The sequence below is a fragment of the Cryptomeria japonica genome, chromosome 3 (genome assembly GCF_030272615.1).
Source record: "Cryptomeria japonica chromosome 3, Sugi_1.0, whole genome shotgun sequence".
Lineage (NCBI taxonomy): Eukaryota > Viridiplantae > Streptophyta > Pinopsida > Cupressales > Cupressaceae > Cryptomeria > Cryptomeria japonica.
In genome coordinates, this window is record NC_081407.1 from 265,116,001 (window position 1) to 265,138,078 (window position 22,078).

The following is a 22,078-nucleotide window of genomic DNA, read 5'->3' on the forward strand; positions in this document are numbered from 1 at the left end:
TTTGGAGACAACAATCCATTCAAAGGGCAATCTCAAGGGCTTCTACCATCTTTGTCTAGGCCTGGCTTGGCACAAATATGAAAGGAATAGATGGATTTTGGAATTTTGCTCTGGACCCTTTGGAAGGGTCAAGAACGAAATTCTTGTTTTAGGCTTATTCCTCCATCTTTCAACTTCAACCAACTTCAAAAGGGCAAGAACGTGTCTCCTCGCACCCACCCAAGCTACAAAAACCCAAGTTTGACTTGACTTTGCTAGGAAAATAAGGGTTTTTAGGAATTTCGCTCTGGACCCTTTGGAAGGGTCAGGAGCGAATTTCCTATTTTGAGCTTGTTTTGGCTACTCCATTACTTCAATCCAATATTCAAAGGCAAGAACACATCAAAGTCCTTCTAACCATGCCATAAAACTCAAGAATTTGACCATCTCCAAGAAGAAAATATGAGTTTCCAAGAATTTCGCTCTGGTCCCTTTGGAAGGGTCAGGAGCGAAATCCATATTCTTGATTGATTTCTCACCTCCTTCATCCAATCCATCTTCAAAACTGATCTAACTCAACTCTCCTCTCTACAATCAAGCCCACTCACCATCAAATTAGCTTGAAAACTTCACCTCTCAATACCTTAGGCAAAATAAAGGGGGTAAATGAGGATTTCGCTCTAGATACTTTGGAAGGGTTAGGAGCGAAATCCATGTTTTGAGTTGATTTCCACCATTTCTCAAGGAAAGAACACATAAATCTATCTTTCAACACGCCTTAGAAACCAACACTTGGCCAAAACTAGGAAGGAAATAAGAGCTATAGAGATTTTTCGCTCTGGACCCTTTGGAAGGGTCAGGAGCGAAAATTACTTTTTAGTCTTCTTCCTCCATCCTTTCAACTTGAATCCACCTCAAAAGGGCAAGAAAACACTTCTCCTCACTCATCCAAGTTATAGAAACCCAAGTTTGACTTGATTTTGCTAGGAAAATAAGGGTTTTTAGGAATTTCGCTCTGGACCCTTTGGAAGGGTCGGGAGTGAAATTCACTATTTGGCTCAATTCTTTCACTTTCAATGATTTCCTAGTGCTTGAAGTCATTCCTAAGGATCTCTCTCATCTCAATTCACTCTAGTCTGCAATTGCCTTGGCATAAAATTGAGGAAAAAAGGTGGTTTAGTGAAATTTCGCCCTGGACCCGTTGGAAGGGTCAGGAGCGAATTTCCCTCTCTAGATTTGATTCTTCATCCTTTCAACTCCAACCCTCTTTGCAAGGTAAAATTTCGTCTCTTTTTGCCCAAGGAACAAGGTTTTAAGTCCAAGCAAGGTTGAAAATATAGGTTTGCAAGGAATTTCGCTCTGGACCCTTCCAAAGGGTCCAGAGCGAAATTCAAGGGTCAGGAGCGAAATTCACCTTCTTGGCTAAAATCCTTCACTTTTCAATGCTTTCAAATATTTCCAAAGCCAAAAACATGTCCATTCTCCCTTTCAACATGCCTTAGATATCAAAATTTAGTCAAATATGGAAGGAAATGAGGTCTAGGAGGATTTTCGCTCTAGACCCTTTGGAAGGGTCTGGAGCGAAAATCATCATTTGGGCTAGATTGTCCGATTTTTCAAACTTCAATCTTGTGTGGGAGGCGAACATAGATCATTTTCCACTTGAGGAACAAGGATTGATGCCCAAACAAAGTATCAAATGAGGTTTATAGTGAATTTCGCTATGGACCCTTTGGAAGGGTCAGGAGCGAAATTCATCTCTTAGGCAAAATCTTGATCATCCAAAGCATCCAACTCCCTCTCAAGGCAAGAACATGCTAATTCCTCCTTCATCATGCCAACGCCTAGCCAAAACAAGGAAGAAAACAAGAGATATAAGGATTTTCGCTCTGGACCCTTTGAAAGGGTCAGGAGTGAAAATCATGTTTTAAGCTTAATTCTTGACTTTTCCAACTCCAATCCTCTTTGGGAGGCCGCTCTTCTTGCATCTCCATCTTGGTCCTGACTTTGGCAAACGGGAAAAGGAGTGTTTTCAAGAATTTTGCTCTGGACCCTTTAGAAGTGTCAGGAGCGAAATTCATCTTCTTGGCTAAAATCCTTCATCTCCTCCACCTCAAGTCGCTTTCTAAGGTTTAGAACAAGTCAAAATACTTCTATACATGCCTTAGGACTCAAAACTTGGCCTTGATAAGTGAGAAATTGAGGTTTAAGGGGATTTTCGCTCTAGACCCTTTGGAAGGGTCAGGAGCGAAATCCCTATCCTTGGATAGTTTCTCACCTAGGTTCATCCCATTCTCCTCCAAACTTGATCAAATCAACTTTTTTCCTTCGCAATCAAGACAATCCACCACCCAAATGGCACCAAGCGAGGTTAAACTAGGTTTTTAGGGCCAAGAGAGGGCTAGATGGAGGATTTCGCTCTGGACCCTTTGGAAGGGTCAGGAGCGAAATTCTCTTTCTAGGCTAGCTTTCATCATCCCAAGGTCTAAAAACTCCTCTTCAAGGCAAACATGTGTCCAAGGCCTCCAAACTATGTCTTAGAAGTTACAAATTTGGTCATGCTAAAGAGAAAAATAGAGGAAATATGAATTTCGCTCTGGACCCTTTGGAAGGGTCAGGAGCGAAATTCTCATTTTAGGCTCATTTCTTGATTCCTTTCTCCTTTCCTTGGCTTGGACATAACTTGTTAGGCCTCCTTTGATCTCTATCAAGCTCACCTTGGCATCCATTTGGAGATTTTGTGAAGAAGATAAGGTTTTATATGAATTTCGCTCTGGACCCTTTGGAAGGGTCAGGAGCGAAATTCCTATTCTAGGCTCGATTCACCTTCAAACTGACTTGACTTTGTCCTAGACTTGATCCTAGATCCATATCGTTGCAAATTTGCTTGACCACTCTTTGACTTAGGCGAGATCCTGAGTCCTTGGTGAATTTTCGCTCTGGACCCTTTGGAAGGGTCAGAAGCGAAATCCTTGATTTGGTCTCTCCGTCAGGATTCATGTATGGAATATAACATTCTTATACTTTAAGTTATATTCCATATATACTGTCAGGATGTTTGAGAGTGGTTTCGAACCTCCAGGAGTTATGATGCAAAATCTAGTTTTTGGAGGATTCTTCAGTTTTCCAGACTTAGTCAAATTTCAGGATCAGGACATTCCGGACTTTAGCCAAATTTCAGGATCAGGACATTCTAGACTTAGCCAAATTTCAGGGCATTTGAAGATCAGGATGACATTCCAGCCAAATTTCAGGGCATTTGAAGATCAAGATGACATTCCAGATGTAATGTCCCCATTTTAGCAGACATGGTTTTTTGGTGATTAGCCTATCATTCTGACCCTCTTAGGCTAATGAGTATGGATAGAGGGTCTCCCGAGGCTTGTATCAGCTCCAGAGTTCAGTGTGTTTCGATCTGGCTTTCATTTGGTATCATTTGGACTTCATTTGCTATACTTACTATTTATAGTAAGTTTGAGATGTTAGAGATGGACCCCTTCTATATTTAGTAAAGGGGTATGGTCATATGCAGCTTCATCATGTCAGCTCCCAGCTCAGACGGCGTTTAAAAATGTTGAGTATTAATGGACATATTAATGTTTATTTAGTTTAAATAAACATTAATGTTTTGAGCTTATATTATTAAGTTATAATATAATTTTATATTATAACTTAAGTAAGGGTCCAAGTATCATTAAGGGGGACCATTTAATTAATTAATTGTGGCTCTTTTACCAAGGTGAAATATTAAATGACAAAGTGAAAATATTATATCATTAAATGTCATTTAATATCATTAATTGATTTAATGCCTTATTGGAGAAAATCGAACCTTCATGGGAAATATATATAAGGCTTTTGAAAAGAAGAGAAGAGGGATTGATTATGTGATTGGAGTTTTTGATTGAAGTTTTTCTGGAGCATTGAAGTGTAGAATACCAAGGGTTTCTGCAGGATTCAAGGCTTGTCGGCATTGGAGAGCGTGGCTTCTTCATTGTAACAGCATATAGAGGGTGTGCAATATCATCTGATTATGCTTGTGAGAATTGGCTTCATTCAGAAGTCAATATTGAGCTGATTGGAGGGTTTATTTCAGAGTTTGTTTGCAGATTGAAAGAGACTACAGTGCGCTACAGTGCCATGAACAGTGCGCATGAACAGTGCGCTACAGTGCCATGAACAGTGTGCATGAACAGTGCCGTGAACAGTGCGCTACAGTAGTTTGAGTTCTATAGAAGGGGATTTAGAAAGGTTGAACAGCTATATATATTTGACAAGGGATTTGCATATGAGGAGAATCAAACCAATATATCAAGGCAGCCATTGAAATACCAGGTTTTCTATCTATGGTCATTGTATTAGAAAATCATTACTTCATTGCATCATTTTCTATTATGATTATATCATGAAATACTTGGAGGTTGCATATGTTTAATGGAGATATAATTTGCATATTCCACATTCATGGTAACATTCAACATTGATTAGCTACTTAGCTTTCATGCCAATTGTTTGCTTAAATGCCTAATGGCTGTAGGTATACATTGGGATGCATGACAAGTGTTTGTCTTAATGTCAACTAGCTGTACTAGTTAATTTCAGTCATTACATATGTGTGGAAAGGTCTAAAACAGCTAGTATATCATTTCTATAACAACTTTGCATTGTTAGAAGCTTTCCATAACTTCATTTGCAGCCTACAAACCTAAAGAAGACAAATAAAGAATTCACTACAGCGGCTTCAAACATTGTATGCCAAGTGTTTGACAATATTCCTTGGGGTTCAAACAAGTGAAACAGGGTCAGATTAGCCAAGGGATATTACACCAGACTTCATCACTCACCAACTTGACCTAGCTCGGACCTTCAAGAATGATACTCACTCACCAAGCAAGACACAATTAGCAACAAGAGCAAAGCCAGGCCCTAAGGAAGACTTTCAAAGAAACCCTAATTCTGGGGCCTCAAAGACTCACCTCGGCTCAATCAGAGCCTGCCATCCTAGAGATCCCCCTGGGGGCACTCAAAATGCAAAGGCTAACAGACAAACCCTAAAAACCTAGAAAGCAAACCCCAGAAAGCAAAAAAAGTAGGGGTCCCCATTTGCAATGGGGCGATGTGTGAATACGTCACAACACCATGGCAGAGGAGGAGCAGAGAGCACGAGTAGAGACAACAGAGCCAGAGGCAGACACAGATATTCATATACCTGATGTTGGTGAGGGTGGCATGGTGTCACAGGCAAAGGCTATAGCTGTTGAATCATCCAGGACCTACCTTAGACGCCTTCGTAGGAGGGATGCATGCTTCTCTGAGCCATAGGCTTGTAGTTGTTTTTACTTTTGATATTTGTATGGAACATTTGATCATATGATGACATGGATATTTTATTCCATGAGTTTTGTTATATTGTATACATTTTGACAATATTTATATATCTATGTTTGCTATTTTCTTCAGCTACAATTTGTGTTTATGCTTATGTGATTGATGTATACTTGTGTATTTAATCAAATTAGCTTCTATTTGATGATGTTATTGTGTCTTTAAGGTGTATTTAATAAAGGGTGCATGAAACAAGTTTTAAATCTTTAAAAATCTCTAAATTTCTTGAGTTTTTCACTTTTCTGAGTCTAGCCGAGTTTGAGCCTAGTTTTTTTGGTCTAGTCCGAGTCCCGAGTTGAGTCGGCCTCGCCAAGTTCGAGTCCCGTTTCTATGATCATAACAGTACAAATTTGTACAGAGCAAAATTTCTTAAATAGCTTTGAAACCATTAGAATCCTCTCTTGCATATGCAATACCAAGAAGTCCATGCCCTCATAAAGAGAGTCCGTGAACCCAAGTCTAGGCATTTTGGGGAATAACACAGTTTAACATAAGTGTATCTTCAGTTCATTGTTATAAATAATAATGAAAAATCACTTTTGTATGGTTTGGTCTTATTTCTTGTGGTATTCAATTGTTTTGAAACTTACCTTCTTGATATGCCTAATGCATGGAGTTTTTTTTTGTTTTTGCTCAGTTATGGACCAATTTTCAAGTGAATGCTTGGTAATAGGATGTTGTTGTGATTTGTAGGAATCGTGTGATCAAACCGCGGCATTCTCGAGGTAAGCTATTTTAGTAGTCATTTCTAGCTTTTCTAAAATTTATTATACTTATTACTCATTTTCCATAAATAATGATAGTGTTGAAGGAGATGCTAGTTAATGTTTTTGGCATTATAAAAGGGGTTAAATGGGTCTTTTTCTCTTCATTGAAAACAAATATTATTAAGTTACATAGATTCTGAGTTCAAGGTTGAACAACCAACAGCTACAAAGAATAAAACACCAGAACTAACAGACTAGAGCAAGCAAATTAGAACAAACTGGTGACTACAATAATCTAGTTAGTCACACAGGTATTGTTAACAATTCAACACTTAAGATATAGGTAAAAGTGGGCCATACCTAGCCAATCAAAAGACTAGTCAATACAAACCACTAGAACAAAATTTGAGCAACTAGAGCAAAGCAAACTAGTACAGAGACGAGAACCAGGAAGGATGTTAGTCTTAAGATGGATCAGCTGTAGGACCTGCTTTGTTAGAGGTGTTCAATAGATCTTCATGGAAGAACTCCAATTGAGCTTGCAAAGCAATGATCCCTATAGGTGAGGGGACTTTCATTTTGTATATTAGGAGAGCTAGAGTGGGAGTAACATCAAAGTCAAGAGGGTAAGTGTGGGCTGCAAATGTATACATGTAGTAGGGAGTGGGACATTTGGGAAGCCAATGCTTTAAGCTCCTGTATGAACTTTACCATTTCTCCTATTGACTTGTTGAGTGTCTCCAAATTCTCATCCAATTCTAGGTTTTGAGCCCTAAGGGCATTTGGCTCTTCTAGAATCATGTCCTTAGATACACTGCCATCCTCATTCCTAATAAGCAGGATGTGCCCAAGGAAGTCAATCACCATTGTGCTCTTCAGCATTATGTTAAAATGCTTAGAGAAAATTTTCTATTCACTCGACAACCTATATAAATAGCATCCTTTCAAAGCCTAAAAATGTGTAGAAGCCTTAGAGGAATATAATTAAAGATGTTAAAGGCCTCTTAGAGCGTGTGGGTAGTCACAATCCAATCACTAGGGTTTGCACCTGCAGGGAATGTTAGTTTCTCAAAACCGCAGGTCCACAATCCTAAAACATTTCTTACTTTAGGGAAAGGGAGTTGTTGAGGATTTAAGAACAACAAATGAGAGTGGGTATTCTTGTTTGCACTTTGGGTTCATCTTTTAGACCTTGGAGGTTATTCCCAGAGGTATCTGTGACAGGTTTGTACATCAAGTAAAATGTAACATGATTACAAATTTACATCGATTACCAGCGATACTCAAATATACCCTTGATTCTATATTTGTCACTAATCAAGATCAACTAGCTGTGTAAGACCTCTTATATAGCTGATTTAACACCTTGCACATGCACCTACAGATGACAATAGTATTATGACCCCCACAGATGATTTCATTTAGTATTTCATACACAATGGCAAGGTGCAGACATGCATATCATGATTCTCTGATAATTTAGCTGTTTAAATTTCTCGAGATTTGTTCCCTAATTTGTAATACTGAATCATGAGTAGCATGCATATCCTACACTAGACTAATCTACTCCTACAATTAACTAGGGTGGAGAGTGTTTTAATGATGAGTGTTTGATCCTTATCCAATGTGGATTAGTTCCTACTCCATTGGGCAATAGAGTCATGAAGAGCAAAGAGGAAAGAGATGCCATTAAAACATCAACATAATTAGATTTCATTTACATGCAAATCAAAGATTGCATTCAACGTGATGGACATACATAATAATCAATTTTAAAATTACAATAACCTATATAAAAAAGAGGGAAGACCATTGCAAAGTATTTCTAATGCATTATAAGCTGTCACACTTACGTCTAACCCCTATTACAATTGCACCAACAAATGAGGTAAGAGGAAATGCACAATTGTGACTATACATTCCCTAGAATCATTAAAAATTGGGATGGAAACATACCAAGTAGTAAGCTGCCCTGTTGTTTCTTTTTTTGCTATAATTACAAAATATATTTTTTTTTGTGTGTGATCTTTCAGACTAGATAGAAGATACAGAAGGGGATTTGTGTTTTTTGATTGCAATGTTTTGATGTTAACAGCATATAAACATAAAATATAGCAGCAGAAATAAATTCTGAAAATAATGGAAACAACATGAAATAACAGAGCTGAAATTTCTAGATTTTAATGCTGATCAGAATATGAGTTTTTTCTCCAAATTAACAGCAACCTAGTTCATAAAAAAACATAACATATCTTAAACAAACACACCCAGAAAAAGTTGATAACTTAGACCAACTGCTGTGATGAAAGTCCGATCTGAAAACCCTTCAAAAACAAGTCACAACACCACAAAATGAACTCCAAAATGCCAAGAAGCTGATGAGTAATGTTTGCATGCCCTGGACACTTCAAAAAGGCCTGAAATATCAACCCAAAACTCAACACTCAGCCCAAGGTAGCTGGCATGGCCAGCATGAAAGACAAGTATGGCCAGCAAAGGGATGTCAAAGACTCTTTTCAGTCACCCAGACTTCCTTAATCTTCTCAACAATCTAGAAGATCTGCAATAAACTCTGAACTGATTATTCAATCTCAACTATAAACCCAGGTGTGTTTCCTAAGTGAAATCACCTCCAAATCCCCCAGTCTGTATCTCTCAACATGCGTAGAAGATGTTGTTTGCAAGGGGTTTCATCCTCACAAACCAAGAAGAAGCTATTTCCAATGAAGCTATAGCAAAAGCTCCAAATTCTCCTAATGAAAAAGGCTCCAAAAAGAGCTTATAACATCACCAAAAGAGGCGGCCATCTCCAAAACCCTAAATCCCATGCCCTATGAGAAAGAATAAAATTTTATTTTAATTTAATTTATCTTCTTATGTCTCCCTCAGCTTGGGCGCCAACTACTAGGAGTCCCCTTTTTAAAACAACTTATGTTCACCCATGGTCCTTTTTATAACTTAATAAAATTTAAAATATTATATTTAACTTTAATACATTATGCTATTTAAAATAAAGCAATGGACCTTATAAAATATCGAATCGATTTCAAATGCACCCACCGAAACATCTAAAAATAGCTATATTGACCACAGGCACTATTGGTGACCCAGCTTGACTTACTATAAATAGTAAGTACTGGAAACGTGCTAAAAAACTCTAAAACAAAGGCATTATGCACCAAGAGAATTATCAAAATTCATCTAAATAAGTAGATACTGCCAACACAATTGGATAACTGCCTCCAGAGTTCCCTAAACTCCACTCATCAGCCTGCAGGAACTCAATTGAATGGGCTAATGGTCCACCCTATCAATTGGTTAGGAAGGGGACATTATAGTCCACTCTTTCCAAGATTGCTTGTCCTCAAGCAATTTAAGCTCTAGATGCTGCAAGATCTGCTCACTCTTTGACATTGCATCCTCTACTGGTAAGTCCTTCCATTTGATCAAATACTCCTTGATGACCTTCTTTCGAAGAACCCACTCTCCGAAATCAATAATAGATTTTGATATTAAAATCAACTTTCCCTCCTCATCCAATGGTGGTAAAACTAATGAGGGCACCACATTATGCCCGAGTGCCTTCTTGAGCCTAGATACATGGAAGACATTGTGAACCCTGCTGCTAGCTGGTAATTCAAGCTCAAAGGCAACCTCTCCAACCCTTTAGGTAACTCCAAATGGGCCATAAAATCCGGGCTTGAGCTTCTCTGCTCCACTCTTCGTGAGAGTAGATTGTCTATATGGCTGCAATCTCAAATATACCATATCCTCAACCTCAAAACTACGCTTTATTAGTTGTTGATCAACATACAACTTCTGTTGATTTTGTCCCTGTTGCAGATTTTCCTTCAATGTTTTCACGATATCGTGACTTTTCTGTAACAAGTCTTTTGCCTTAGGCACTCTGTTGTCTCCAAAAATAAGATCCATGAAGTTGGGAGCCTCATACCCATATAAAGCCATAAATTGTGTCATCCTGATAAACATATGATAGGTGGTATTGTAGCAATACTCAGTAAGGTGCAGCCACCTAATCCAAGCTCTCTGTTGACTAGAAACATAGTTCTGAGGTACCCTTCCACCCTTTTATTAACTATCTCTGCTTGTTCATTTGTCTGTGGATGGTAGCTGTAAAGACCCTTATTAATTCTGACCTGAAGTTTTTCAGTTTTGGCTGAAAGGCATTACGTCAAACACTTAGCATACCTCTCAAATAAGCCCGATTTCTGATTACTGATATATTTGGGTGCAGTGACCTTCCTGGTTAATGGTTGGAATTGACTGTTTGCTGCAGCTAATTTACTGAGTTTGTTTTGATTCTTGTTTGTAAGTTTATGTAATCAAATAAGCATTTGTTTGATGAATGTTGATTTTCAGATTGCATCCAGGAAGTAGAACATACACAAACAAGAAATACTTGCAACAAAGCATTGGAAACAAGAGTACTTCAACTAGACTTCATACCACTTCATTACTGATTCAGATATTACAAATCATTTTTATAAAACATATTGCAGACCTGGTAATTACTCAAAACATGGAATGAATGCACAGAATTGATCCCAGCATCGACACTAGGCATGAAGCACTTAATGGCGACTTGTATAAGCTACTCCTAATCTCCCCACGCTTACAATTGTATTCCAGCTTCTGCAAATGTGTGCACAGCTACTGGAGGTTCAAATCTTCAAGTATTAATCCACTTTGATACCCACGTCTCCAATAATGGAGTTAGCAATGGAATACGCGCTGCTAGAAAACCACGCAGATTAGAAGGAACTCTTTCCTTGAGCCATGACTTTCATATGCTGCCAGCCGCCTCCATTATTCGCCCGACTCACTGTATTTAGATTGGTGTAAGCTTTGTGCGTGTTGCAAAGGGGTCACTTGGTGAAGTTCTCCTCTCTTCACACCCACGTTTTGTTACTATGGAAGATTTGAAGCCACCACGAACTGGGATAGTGCCACCACAAGGTAATTGAGAGAGAGAAGCTCAGATTCGATGCGATTTGGAGAAGAGTCGCTCCCGTATGCCCTAGGTTTGCATCCAGGAAGCGCTTAGGTTTTCGTCTAAGCTGTAGGTGTTGAAAGAAGACTATATCAAAAAATATGAAGTCGTGAATAATGCCCAAAACAACCCTATATTTCCTTATGTATTCGCTTTAAACAAGTCCCGTCATTGCATGTTCATCAAGCCACAAAATTAAATCGCTTTCTAACTCCATCGGCTCAATAGTAATAAAAATTATTGATTCCACTTCTCGACCCAATTCCTTTGTATCGCATTTTCTCCAAAAAAATTCATACATTAAATTTAATGTTCTCACTTGATGTTAGGAAAAATATCGTCCAAGTCAATTATTGCCCCATATTAATATTAAGTGGGTTCACCATTAATTAAATATAAAATTAGATATAAATTTACACCCATAGGCTCTTTCCATATTTAATTAACGACTTATTCCCTTATTTAATTTGCTCTAGCCTCTGGGAATAAACTAAGGCTAGCAAATTAATATTAAATTGAACACTAGGCAACGGGGTACATTACAATAGCTCATACTAGGAGTTGTTGGTGAGGAAGTTTGCACTCTCTAACAATGCATAATAAAATATACTAGGTATATCCTATCCTCTTTTGAATAAGGAAATCTCATATGTTGTTTGACTTGATCAAATGAGACAACCTCAAGGTTCTAATTGTCAAGTCTTGACAACACTTAGGATAACTCAATGAATGACGTGATTTGTTGGTAATCACAAAGGGACTTACTATTAGAATAATATCTTTGTCTTATTTGTTTCTATTTTGTTTAATGGTCAATATTGTGTATATCTTGTATAATTAGGTTCTTTCTAATTCTGACGAGTTTCTTATTAGAAACTTCGTTCATTGTAATTCTATTTAATGATCGGTTTGATCATTAGTAAATACATCAAATTTTTATCAATTACTTGTGTTACAGTAATATGGTATCTGAGCTCAGGCTAAAATTTAGTTCTTTTTTCCTGTGTCTGTTCGTATGCATGTGGGTTCTAACGTGATTCCTCTTCACGTTTTTTCGTCTCAACCTATCTGTTCACTCTGCAAATTTCGTGACTCGGGCTTGTAAAAGTTTTTTTTTTCGCGATCTGTTTTCTGCAAAATTATGACCTATGTTAAGCTTTTTCGCATGTCTGAAATTGCGCCTGTCTTCTTGAGCGACGAAAATCAGTTTGGCGGCGTGATTCTTTGTAACCTTCGCATTCTGTGTCTATTTCGTCCCGTGGTCTGCAAATATTCACGCGATTTGGAGTTTTTCTGCGTAATCCTCTTTCTACTCGCGGATTCCTTTTTTCTCGCGCGACGTCTGTTTTTGGTCACGTCACGCCCTAGTAATATCCTGCGATTTGTTTTTTCTGCACACACGGGTGCAGTATTTTTTGGGCCTATATCGCAATTTGCGTCGATGCCCATCTCTGTGTGCGAAGGAGTTTTTGTGATTTCTCTCTGAGTTTTTCACGATTTTAAGAACATGATTCGTCTATTTTATTTACGCTTGCGAGACGCAATTGTTTCATTGTGCACGACCCTCAGATTCTGGCTAGGGTTTGACATATTTTTGCAACTAGGGTTTTCACTATAACACTCTGGGTTTTAGTCCAATTCAAAAACTGAGTGCATATTCTTGGTGGGTTTTTTGAAACCTCAACTGGGTCACCGTCAGATTTTTTTTGGGTGCACAATAATCCGTACATTGAGATCCGTGCCAAAAATATTTTCAAAAGCTGCCTCGAAATCAGTGCCTGTTTTCTGCCTCCATTCTCTTGCACTTGTCGCGTTTACATCTGCCTCGATATTCATGCCATTATTTGGTCAACCAACTTTGACCTCAGTTTTCCATAATGGCATCTTTGACGAATATTCTGCTCGAGGGCAATCAGAAATTCAATGGCAAAAGCTACAATACTTGGAAACAGCGGATGCTCACCATTTTTGAGTATCGCGTTATTGATCAGTTGGTTCTTGGAAAGGCCACCCATCCTACTACAACCGGTCTTGAACAGACAAAGTTTGATGAACAAAATCGTGAAGCTGTCATGCTCATCAAGCTCCTAGTGACCGACAATCAGCTTCCTCAGATTCCTTCCAGTAAAACAACTGCCGAGATATGGGAGCATCTCAAGATGCTGCATGAGACGTCTGACAAGAGTAGAGCCTTCTTTCTGAAAAATATGCTCTTTTCTATTGTCATGGATCAACGCAAATGCCTTCAGGATCATCTCAATCGGATCAAGGAAATCTGTGACCAGTTGGAAGCCATCGGCCGGAAAATAGAGGAGGACATGGTCATGATAACTCTAAAGAGCTTACCAAAGTCCTACGAGCATTTTGTCGAAACAATCAACATCACCTCAACTGGTGTTGATTTGAAGTTTGCTGATCTTTGCACTAAACTTCTGCAGCAGGATTGGTGGAAGCAGCAGTTCGGTAGCGGTAATAGCTTATCCTCTTCAGAACAAGCATTCACAGCTAAATCCTTTCAGAAGGATAAAGGCAAATCACAATTTTCTCTGTCTTCTCAGCAAAAACCCTCTGCTCCGTCATCAGAAGGCTCGAAGAAGAAAAATGTTCAGTGCAATTACTGCCATAAGTTTGGTCATATGAAGCTTGAGTGTCGTAAACGCTTGGCTGCACAAGCTAATCAAAGTGGGTTGCAACCGAAAGCAAATGTAGTAGAGAACATTGAGCAGAGCGAGTCTGCCTTTTACGCCTTCATGGCTAAAAGACCTGTTGTCATTTTATGACACCCTTGGTCCATCAGTGAGAACTGATCAAAGATATGTTCTATGGACCAGCGCAGCCTCAGTTGATCAAAGAGAAAACAATAGAATCATGAAGTGTGAAGTGTTGCCTTGTTCGGAGGAAGTTCCTCCCTTGGCCTTTTCTTCTTCCCCGGAACTTCGGAACCTTGAGGTTCTGAAGTTCTTTTCCCTTTGCCTTCTCCTGTTCTCCTTCTTCGGAACTCCAAAACCTCGAGGTTCCGAAGTTCTTTCTCTTTCCCTTCTCTCGCTTTTCCTTCTCCGGAACTCCGGAACCTCGAGGTTCCGAAGTTCCTTTCTTTTTCCCTTACTCGGAACCCTGAGGTTCCGAAGGTCCCTTCCCTTCTTCTCTCCGGAACTCCGGAACCCTGAGGTTTCGAAGTTCCCTCGTAGCCCTTCTTCCTTCTTTTCTTCGGAACTTCGGAACCCCGAGGTTTCGAAGTTCTCTTCCGCGCTTCCCCTTCTTCTCTCTGGAACTCCGGGACCTTGTTCCTTCCCTTGTCTTCCTCACTTCGGGAGTCCGAGCTTCCGAAGTCTCCGGACTTCCTTCCGATTGGCGACACTTTCGGATGGCGTGATCGACACTCAAGGCTTTAAATGCTTTGACAGTTTTGGTGACTTGTGCACTTTCTTTTGTGGAGCCACAAGGGTGCATTAAATGTTTTTGGCAGGATTTCCATCAAGGGAGGTACGGGGCCATGCTTGGTGACTTATGTCATGTTTGACTTTGGAAGGTTAGTCAATCCACCTTCTCAGGATTGCCCTTTGTGGGTATGGCTAGGTTGCTTGCATGTACAAGTCAAGTGCATACACTTCCCTGCACTCCCAGACTGACACACAGGGGTCATGATCACTCTTATAACCATTTTTCCATATAAAGGCTGTTAAGCCTCATTGTAAAGGGTTCTCTCCCTGCTGCCTTGAGCTTTCCTATGCTCTTTCTCTTCTCTTGAAGATTTGTAATTATTTTTGCATTTCTGCAACTGTAAGTTTGGCCTTTGGCCTTTGAATGAATTGAAATTACATTCTTGCCTTCCTTCAACTTATGCATGCTGTTTATGTTTCTTTACCTTCATCATAAGTGTATGTTTTGTGGCTCTTCTCTCCATATATGCTGTGTTAACTTGTTTTTCTAAGTGTGACTTGTGGGAATCCTTCTCCCCTCTTGACACTTAGCAAATTCTAACCTCCATACATGCGTTTGGGTCACTCATGCAACTGAAGTTTGTGCATCTCTTGGGTATTTCAGTTGATTCCTCGTGTCATTTCGGGTGGGGAGAGGAACAATCTCTTCTTGGTGCATCACCTCCTTTTATTTCAAGCATTTCTCTCTTCCCTTTACCTCTGCAATTTGTTAGGATAGGCCTAGGAGTTAGTTTTGAAGTGTTGAGTTGGTTCAACACCTACACTTGGATTGAGAAGGAAGCCGACCTTCTCTGGAGATTCAACCCCCTTGCGCAAGGTCCCACACTTTGGGGTTGTTTCCATGTTTCACAAGGTTGTTGAGTTGATAGCTCAGCAAGGGTGCGAGCTTTTGTGATAACAAGACTTGCAGACCATGTCAAATCCTCTGCCTGGTATATTGATTTAGGTGCCTCTTGCCACTTCACTCATCGTCGAGATTGGTTCATTGATTTTCAGCCTTACTTAGATTCAGTTATCTTTGGAGGAGGGGAAGAGTACATCGTTGTTGTTAAGGGCAATGTGCAGATTCAATCCGGAGGGATGAAATTAATTTTCCTCGATGTGTACTATGTTCCTGGAATGGAACTCAACCTTCTCTTAGTTAGTCAAATTCTGAGACATTCTCCTCAGTTCGACGTGACCTTTAGTTCACATCATTGCAGTATCATTGATCGGGAGACACAAACAACTATTGCTATGGGCCTTGAGGATCATGGTCTTTTTAGATTAGTTGACCCAGGTTATTCTCATAAGCTTGCCATGGCAGCCAAGCGCTCCTCTGTTAGTACTCTCTGGCATCAGCGGTATGGGCACTTAAATGTGCACTATCTTTCTCAGCTTGTTCGAGAAGATCTTGTGATCGGACTGTCAGAGATCTAGACCCAGAACCTCGGAGTTTGCAGAGCATGTCAGGCTGGCAAATAGCATCAGACTCCCTTTTCAAATGGTGACTCCTGGAGAGCTTCCAAGGTACTTCAACTGGTCCAGGCTAATATTTGTGGACCTATGGCTACTCCTTCTGTTATTGGGTCTAGGTATTTTCTACCTTTTGTTGATGATTTTAGTAGAAAAATGTGGGTGTAATTTCTTCATCAGAAATGAGAGGTGTTTGTTGTTTTTCAAAAATTCAAAGCATTAGTAGGAAAAGAGTCTGGTAATCATATTGTAACTCTTCGGTTTGATAATGGGGGAGAATTTTGTTCTTCTGCTTTCTCCCATTTCTGTGAACAACATGGCATCAAGCGCCAACTCACTACACCATATGCCCCTCAGCAAAATGGTGTTGTTGAGCGGAGAAACCGCACGATTACCGAAATGGCCCGGTCTATGCTTGAACACAAGAGTGTTCCGAAGAAGTTTTGGGTTGAAGGAGTTAATACTGCAGTCTATCTTTTGAATTGGTCTCCTACAATGGCTGTGAAGAAGAAGACTCCAGAAGAGGCTTGGTCAGGCCGTAAGCTTAGAATCAGTCACCTAAATGTTTTTGGCTCCACTGCTTTTGTTTGGATCCTTGCTGCTAACCGCACCAAGTTGGATGCCAAGAGCTAGAAACTCATGCTCACCGGCTACAGTGATAATCACAAAGCCTACCGACTGGTTGATATTGAGACAGATTGTGTCATCTTCAGTTGGGACGTGGTTTTTGATGAGGGTCGAGGGCCATTTCAGCTCTCTCCTCCAGTTATGGATTTCGAGTATCAGCCTTTGAAGGCTTCTGACTTGGGTGTTCGTCTTCCATTAGGTCCACCTGATGGGGAGGGCTCCAGTTGTTCTCACTCCTGCACCTACACTAGTTCCTTCTCCTGCAGGATCACCTAGACACGCAGCTGCACCACTTGACTTTCCTCAGGATTCATCCGATCTACTGTTTGATGAACCTGATCCTATTGCACCTCCAGCATTTGATGTTGGCACTTCTACTCTCCGGCCTATATGGTGGGCTAAGACACTTGTTGATATTCATGATGATGAGCTCATCGAGGGTAGAACTGCTCGGAAAAAGAGCAAGCAGCTTGATTTGTCAATTTTGCTCTCATGGCCAACATTCATAGTGTGTATGAACCTCAAACATACATAGAGGTGAAAGGGATACCTGAGTGGGAACAAGCTATGGCGACTGAGCACCAGAGCTTGTTGAAAAATAACACTTGGGTTTTGTCAGATCTTTCTCAAGGGAAGAAATCCATTGGGTGCAAATGGGTCTATAAGGTAAATTACAAGGTTGATGGTACTTTAGATAAGTACAAAGCTTGTCTTGTTGCCAAAGGCTTCTCTCAGCGTGAAGGCATCAATTATGAGTTAACCTTTGCTCCGACTGCAAAGATGAGCACCATCAGATTAGTCATAGCCATGGTAGCTCAGTGTGGCTGGAAGGTCCATCAAATGGACGTCAAGAGTGCCTTCCTGAATGGTGAGTTACAGGAAGAGGTCTACATGACACAACCTCTTGGATTCAAGGTTGCCCGAAAAGAACACCAGATGCTCAAACTGGTGAAAGCACTTTATGCCCTGAAACAGGGTCCTCGGGCATGGTACATGATAATTGATAAGTACTTCACAAATTAGGGTTTCTAGAGGAGTCTTTCCGACTCAAATTTGTATGTCAAGACTACTGGCAGTGATGTCATCATTCTGGTTATTTATGTTGATGATCTGATCCTCACTAGCAGCTCGACATCTTTGGTTCAGGGAATCAAGCAGAATTTATGCTAGTCTTTTGACATGACCGACCTTGGGCTTCTGCACTATTGCCTAGGTGTTGAGGTTTGGCAGCAGTCTCATGGCATCTTCATTTCTCAGTCCAAATATGCCAGGGCTCTGCTAGACAAGTTCTGAATGCAGGACTGCAAACCTGCATCTACACCTATGGAGAGAGGCCTGAAGTTGTCGGCCAAATCCGGTTCTCCAATTGCGAATGAATCCGATTTTAGGCAACTAGTGGGTAGTTTAATATATCTCACCTCCACTAGACCTGATCTGAGCTATGCAGTGAGTTACATATCCCGCTTCATGACAACTCCTACATCAGAACATTGGGCTACAACGAGGTGGATCCTATGCTATGTCAAGGGCACTTCAAACTTTGGTATCCTTTATGGACGGACCAAAGATCCTAGACTCATCGGTTACATAGATTCGGACTGGATAGGCTCTGTTGATGACAGAAAGTCCACATCTGGGTATGTCTTCAATTTGGGTACAGGTGCAATCACTTGGACCAGTAAGAAGCAACATGCAGTAGCTCTTTCCTTGACAGAAGCTGAATATCGAGGAACAGTCAAAGTAGCTTGTGAGGCAGTTTGGCTTTGACGGATGCTTTCAGACATCCAACTGTCTCAGGCCGGTCCTACACCCCTCTTCTGTGACAATCAAGGGGTGCTGAAACTCGCTAAGAATCCAGTCTTCCATGAGTGGACCAAGCATGTTGAGCTTCACTATCACTTCATCTGCAAGTTGGTTGAAGATGGATCCGTGGATTTGCAGTATATCCTACAAAGGATCAAACTGTAGATATCCTCACCAAGTCCCTACTTCCGGATAAATTTGTTAAGTTTAGGGGGTTGCTTGGTGTAGTAGACAGATTGACCATTAAGGGAGGGTATTAGAATAATATCTTCGTCTTATTTGTTTCTATTTTGTTTAATGGTCAATATTGTGCATAGCTTGTATAATTAGATTCTTTCTAATTTTGACGAGTTTCTTATTAGAAACTTCGTTCATTGTAATTCTATTTAATGATCGGTTTGATCATTAGTAAATACATCAAATTTTTACCAATTACCCGTGTTACAAATTTTTACCAATTACCTGTGTTACAGTAATACTTACGCATCTGACAAGTTGGTTAGCATCTGATATGGCAATCTGAGTGATGCTTTCTTCTTAAATTGATTGAAATAAAAGTCAAAAGATAGGGTTAAGAGAATCTAAACTAACTCCTATGGACAATGACAGTAATGGCTGATTCTGCAGATAGACAGATTTTATAAACTGATTTCTGCTTAACCAGATTTCTCACAACGCCACAAAAATAGTGCAATCTTGAAAGGAAATCAAAATATTTTTAGATTGTAAATACACATCAAAGTACCCAATTTTGGCACAACTTAAATAAACATTGATAATTGAACTAACAACAATAATGGGTTCAGACTAGCCATACACTACAACTTACAATCAGCAAATTACAAATAGTATGAACTAGAAATCCATCAAATATCCTTGCATTTCACCACCAAAATCACTGAACTTTATCTAAAATTGATGAAAGAATAACCATGCAAGCAAGAGAAAACGACTGGTAAAACACCACACTTAAATGCTTTATTCATTTGTTTCAAAATGCTGGTGCAACAATTTTTGTCAACAACTAGTCTACTACTAACTCTACTTTCTGGCTACTAACTACCTAACTTTACAATGAGAGAGGCACTGGCCCTTTATAGATTTTATAATTTATATCAACGGCTAGGATTAAATCCTTTGAAAGGCCTAAATTTAGCTTCTAGAAACCCTAACAACTTTTATTTAATGATTTCAACAACTTTATAACCACTTTCGAACTACTCCCACTACGGGACGAAAGTTTACACGTCCAAGATAGAAAAAGACGAAATAACAACTTTTTTGCTGGAGAATAAGACGACATAACCACGTTTTGGGAAATAACAACTTCAGGCTTTATAATATTGATTGATTTTTAGCCAAAAAGTTATTATTTCCTTACAAATAATTATTTTCCCTTTATAATAAATCATTTTTCATTACACATCCAATTGTCTTTTTCTGTTTCTGTATGTTCTTTGTAGGATTCACTATTTGCAGATTTCTGGAAATGACATCCTCTGGATTTTTGTATTGTGATAGGGATCTTGAATCTCCATTCTTTATCTTTAGCTTTGTAGCACGTTCTTCATTAGCACATGTTTGCTGATATTTTCAGGTGTTACAGAATTCTTTTCAATCTTCTTTAGAAAGACATCATCTAGGATTTGATCTTGTGTTTCCCATTTCTTCTGGTAATCTTATGGCACACTTGGAAACGATGACTTGAAGTCATCAGCCTCTTTGGATAATCCTCCTCCCTGTAACTCTTCTTTGGGGCTATCCATCCTGCAAAAACAAGTAGGTTTAATTACCATTATGAACCTCAAGAGTTTTAGCATAAGCATTTATCATAAGATAACAATCTCTTGATCAATAATCAAATTCATTTCACTCATTCCACCTGGGTACACATCATGAGACTCCAGCACTTAGTTTTCCCACTTGTTTGGAGGGTTTGGGAATCAGATTTAAAAACTCTCCCTCCAAGGATGCACCTTAGAGCACATGAAAATTCAAACATTTGTATGGTTGCTATGAAGTTTACCCTTTGGAAGATAATTAAGAATCTCTGGTTCGAAACTTGACTAAAGGAACTTCAATAGGAGACCAAGCTCTGGGACTGTGGAAGAATACTTGAAAATGATGCACTTGGAGAGATGGCGAGGGAAACTCATACCTAGGAGGCTAATCAGGATATCAGATTTGAGACTGATTAGGATTTGGCTTCATGGAATCAGATTTGGATTTCTGCTTTGAGGGCTTAATGCTTGGAAGCTAAGTCACAAGGTTCGAATTCGAATTCGATTTCAACAGCTATGAAATTTGTGAGACATGGACCAGCTCTGATACCATGTGAGATTTTGCCAAGATCAAGAGGCAATGGAAAGCACAAATAAGAGAGAACAAAATATATGATAAGAATAAACTGTATTCTATCAAGAGAAAATATTGATCAACTGGATCATTAATCGATATATACAATGAATATGAGCCTGCTTATATAGGCAAGGCTATATGGATATGTGAGCACACAAACATGACATGTGGCTCAATAAGAAACAAGGGTAGGTAGGAAATAGGTGTGGGTAGGTAGGAGGAACAATATAATATTCCACATGAGGTGGATCACACACTAAATGTGGAGTGTAACAACAAGATCACACCATAAAAGGTGGAAATTCTCCTATGTTATCGGAAAATATGTATCGTTTAGTAATGTTAATTATTGATAGTCAGTTAGCCGACGGGTAGGTAGTTGGAGTTGCGACGGTTGTGTCGCACCCCTTCGGCTGTCATATATTGTACCACCTCCGGGTGTTGGAGGACATGTAATATGGACGACAGATTATAATATGAACATCTTTTGACATTAATGGAAAGCTTATTCTGGTACTTCCTTTGTAATTGCATTGTGCATTGTTATTCAGTTTCTGTATTCTTCCTGTTTACCCAGTGAGGTAAACATTTGGCGCCGTTGCCGAAATTATTCCGGGAGGGACGGGAATATACTACATGGCACAGGGATAATGGGACAACCATTGCCCGAGGGGACGAGCAGTAACCCTGACGAAGATCACCAAGAACTGTTCGAAGGAGAACGAGCACTCACAAAAGATTTCTCTTGCATCCTTCGGGTGGCCATCGAAACACACGTATGGAGGGAAGCCACCATTGAGGCTGTTCCAGAGGATGCTGTGTGGAGCATGCTTGGTATAAGCCCGGCCGTGAATCGGTTGATGAGCAATTTGCCTAACCTTCTGGCTCAAGCATTTTTGGCTCTTCAAAACCGCAGAGAAGACACCTATCGTGAGAATCGACGACAGCAAATCTTACGAGAATTTCATGAGCGCCAGGAGGACGGACGTAGGGAAGACCGACGAAGGACAAATAATCCTTAAATTGTGAAGGGAGACAAATAAAGAACACTGTTAGAAGCAGAAGAATTATGTTGATTATATACAAAAGAATGAATTAATAAAGACGTGTTGTGTTTTGGTCTGTGTGGTGAAATATGAAATTGTACGACAATTAATGCCCAATTTATTGAATAAAGATAGAAATAAGAAATTAGAAACCGACGAGTGGGAGGCTGCGCAGAAGGCTTTGATTCTGGAACGTGTAGAACGTAGACAGAGGCTGAGGCAACTTGCCGAAGGACGATTTGCCGAAGGGTTGCCCGAAGGGAACCA

At 39.7% G+C, this 22,078-nt stretch overlaps 1 protein-coding gene across 1 annotated transcript in view; it reads left to right on the top strand.

Moving 5' to 3' along the window:
- LOC131066825 (uncharacterized) overlaps window positions 1-22,078 on the top strand; it is a 106,239-nt gene that overhangs the window by 45,648 nt on the left and 38,513 nt on the right. Inside the window, exon 2 of the mRNA XM_058001684.2 lies at window positions 6,058-6,089. Coding sequence (XP_057857667.1) covers window positions 6,058-6,089 — 32 coding nt within the window. The remainder of the gene's footprint in view (window positions 1-6,057; window positions 6,090-22,078) is intronic.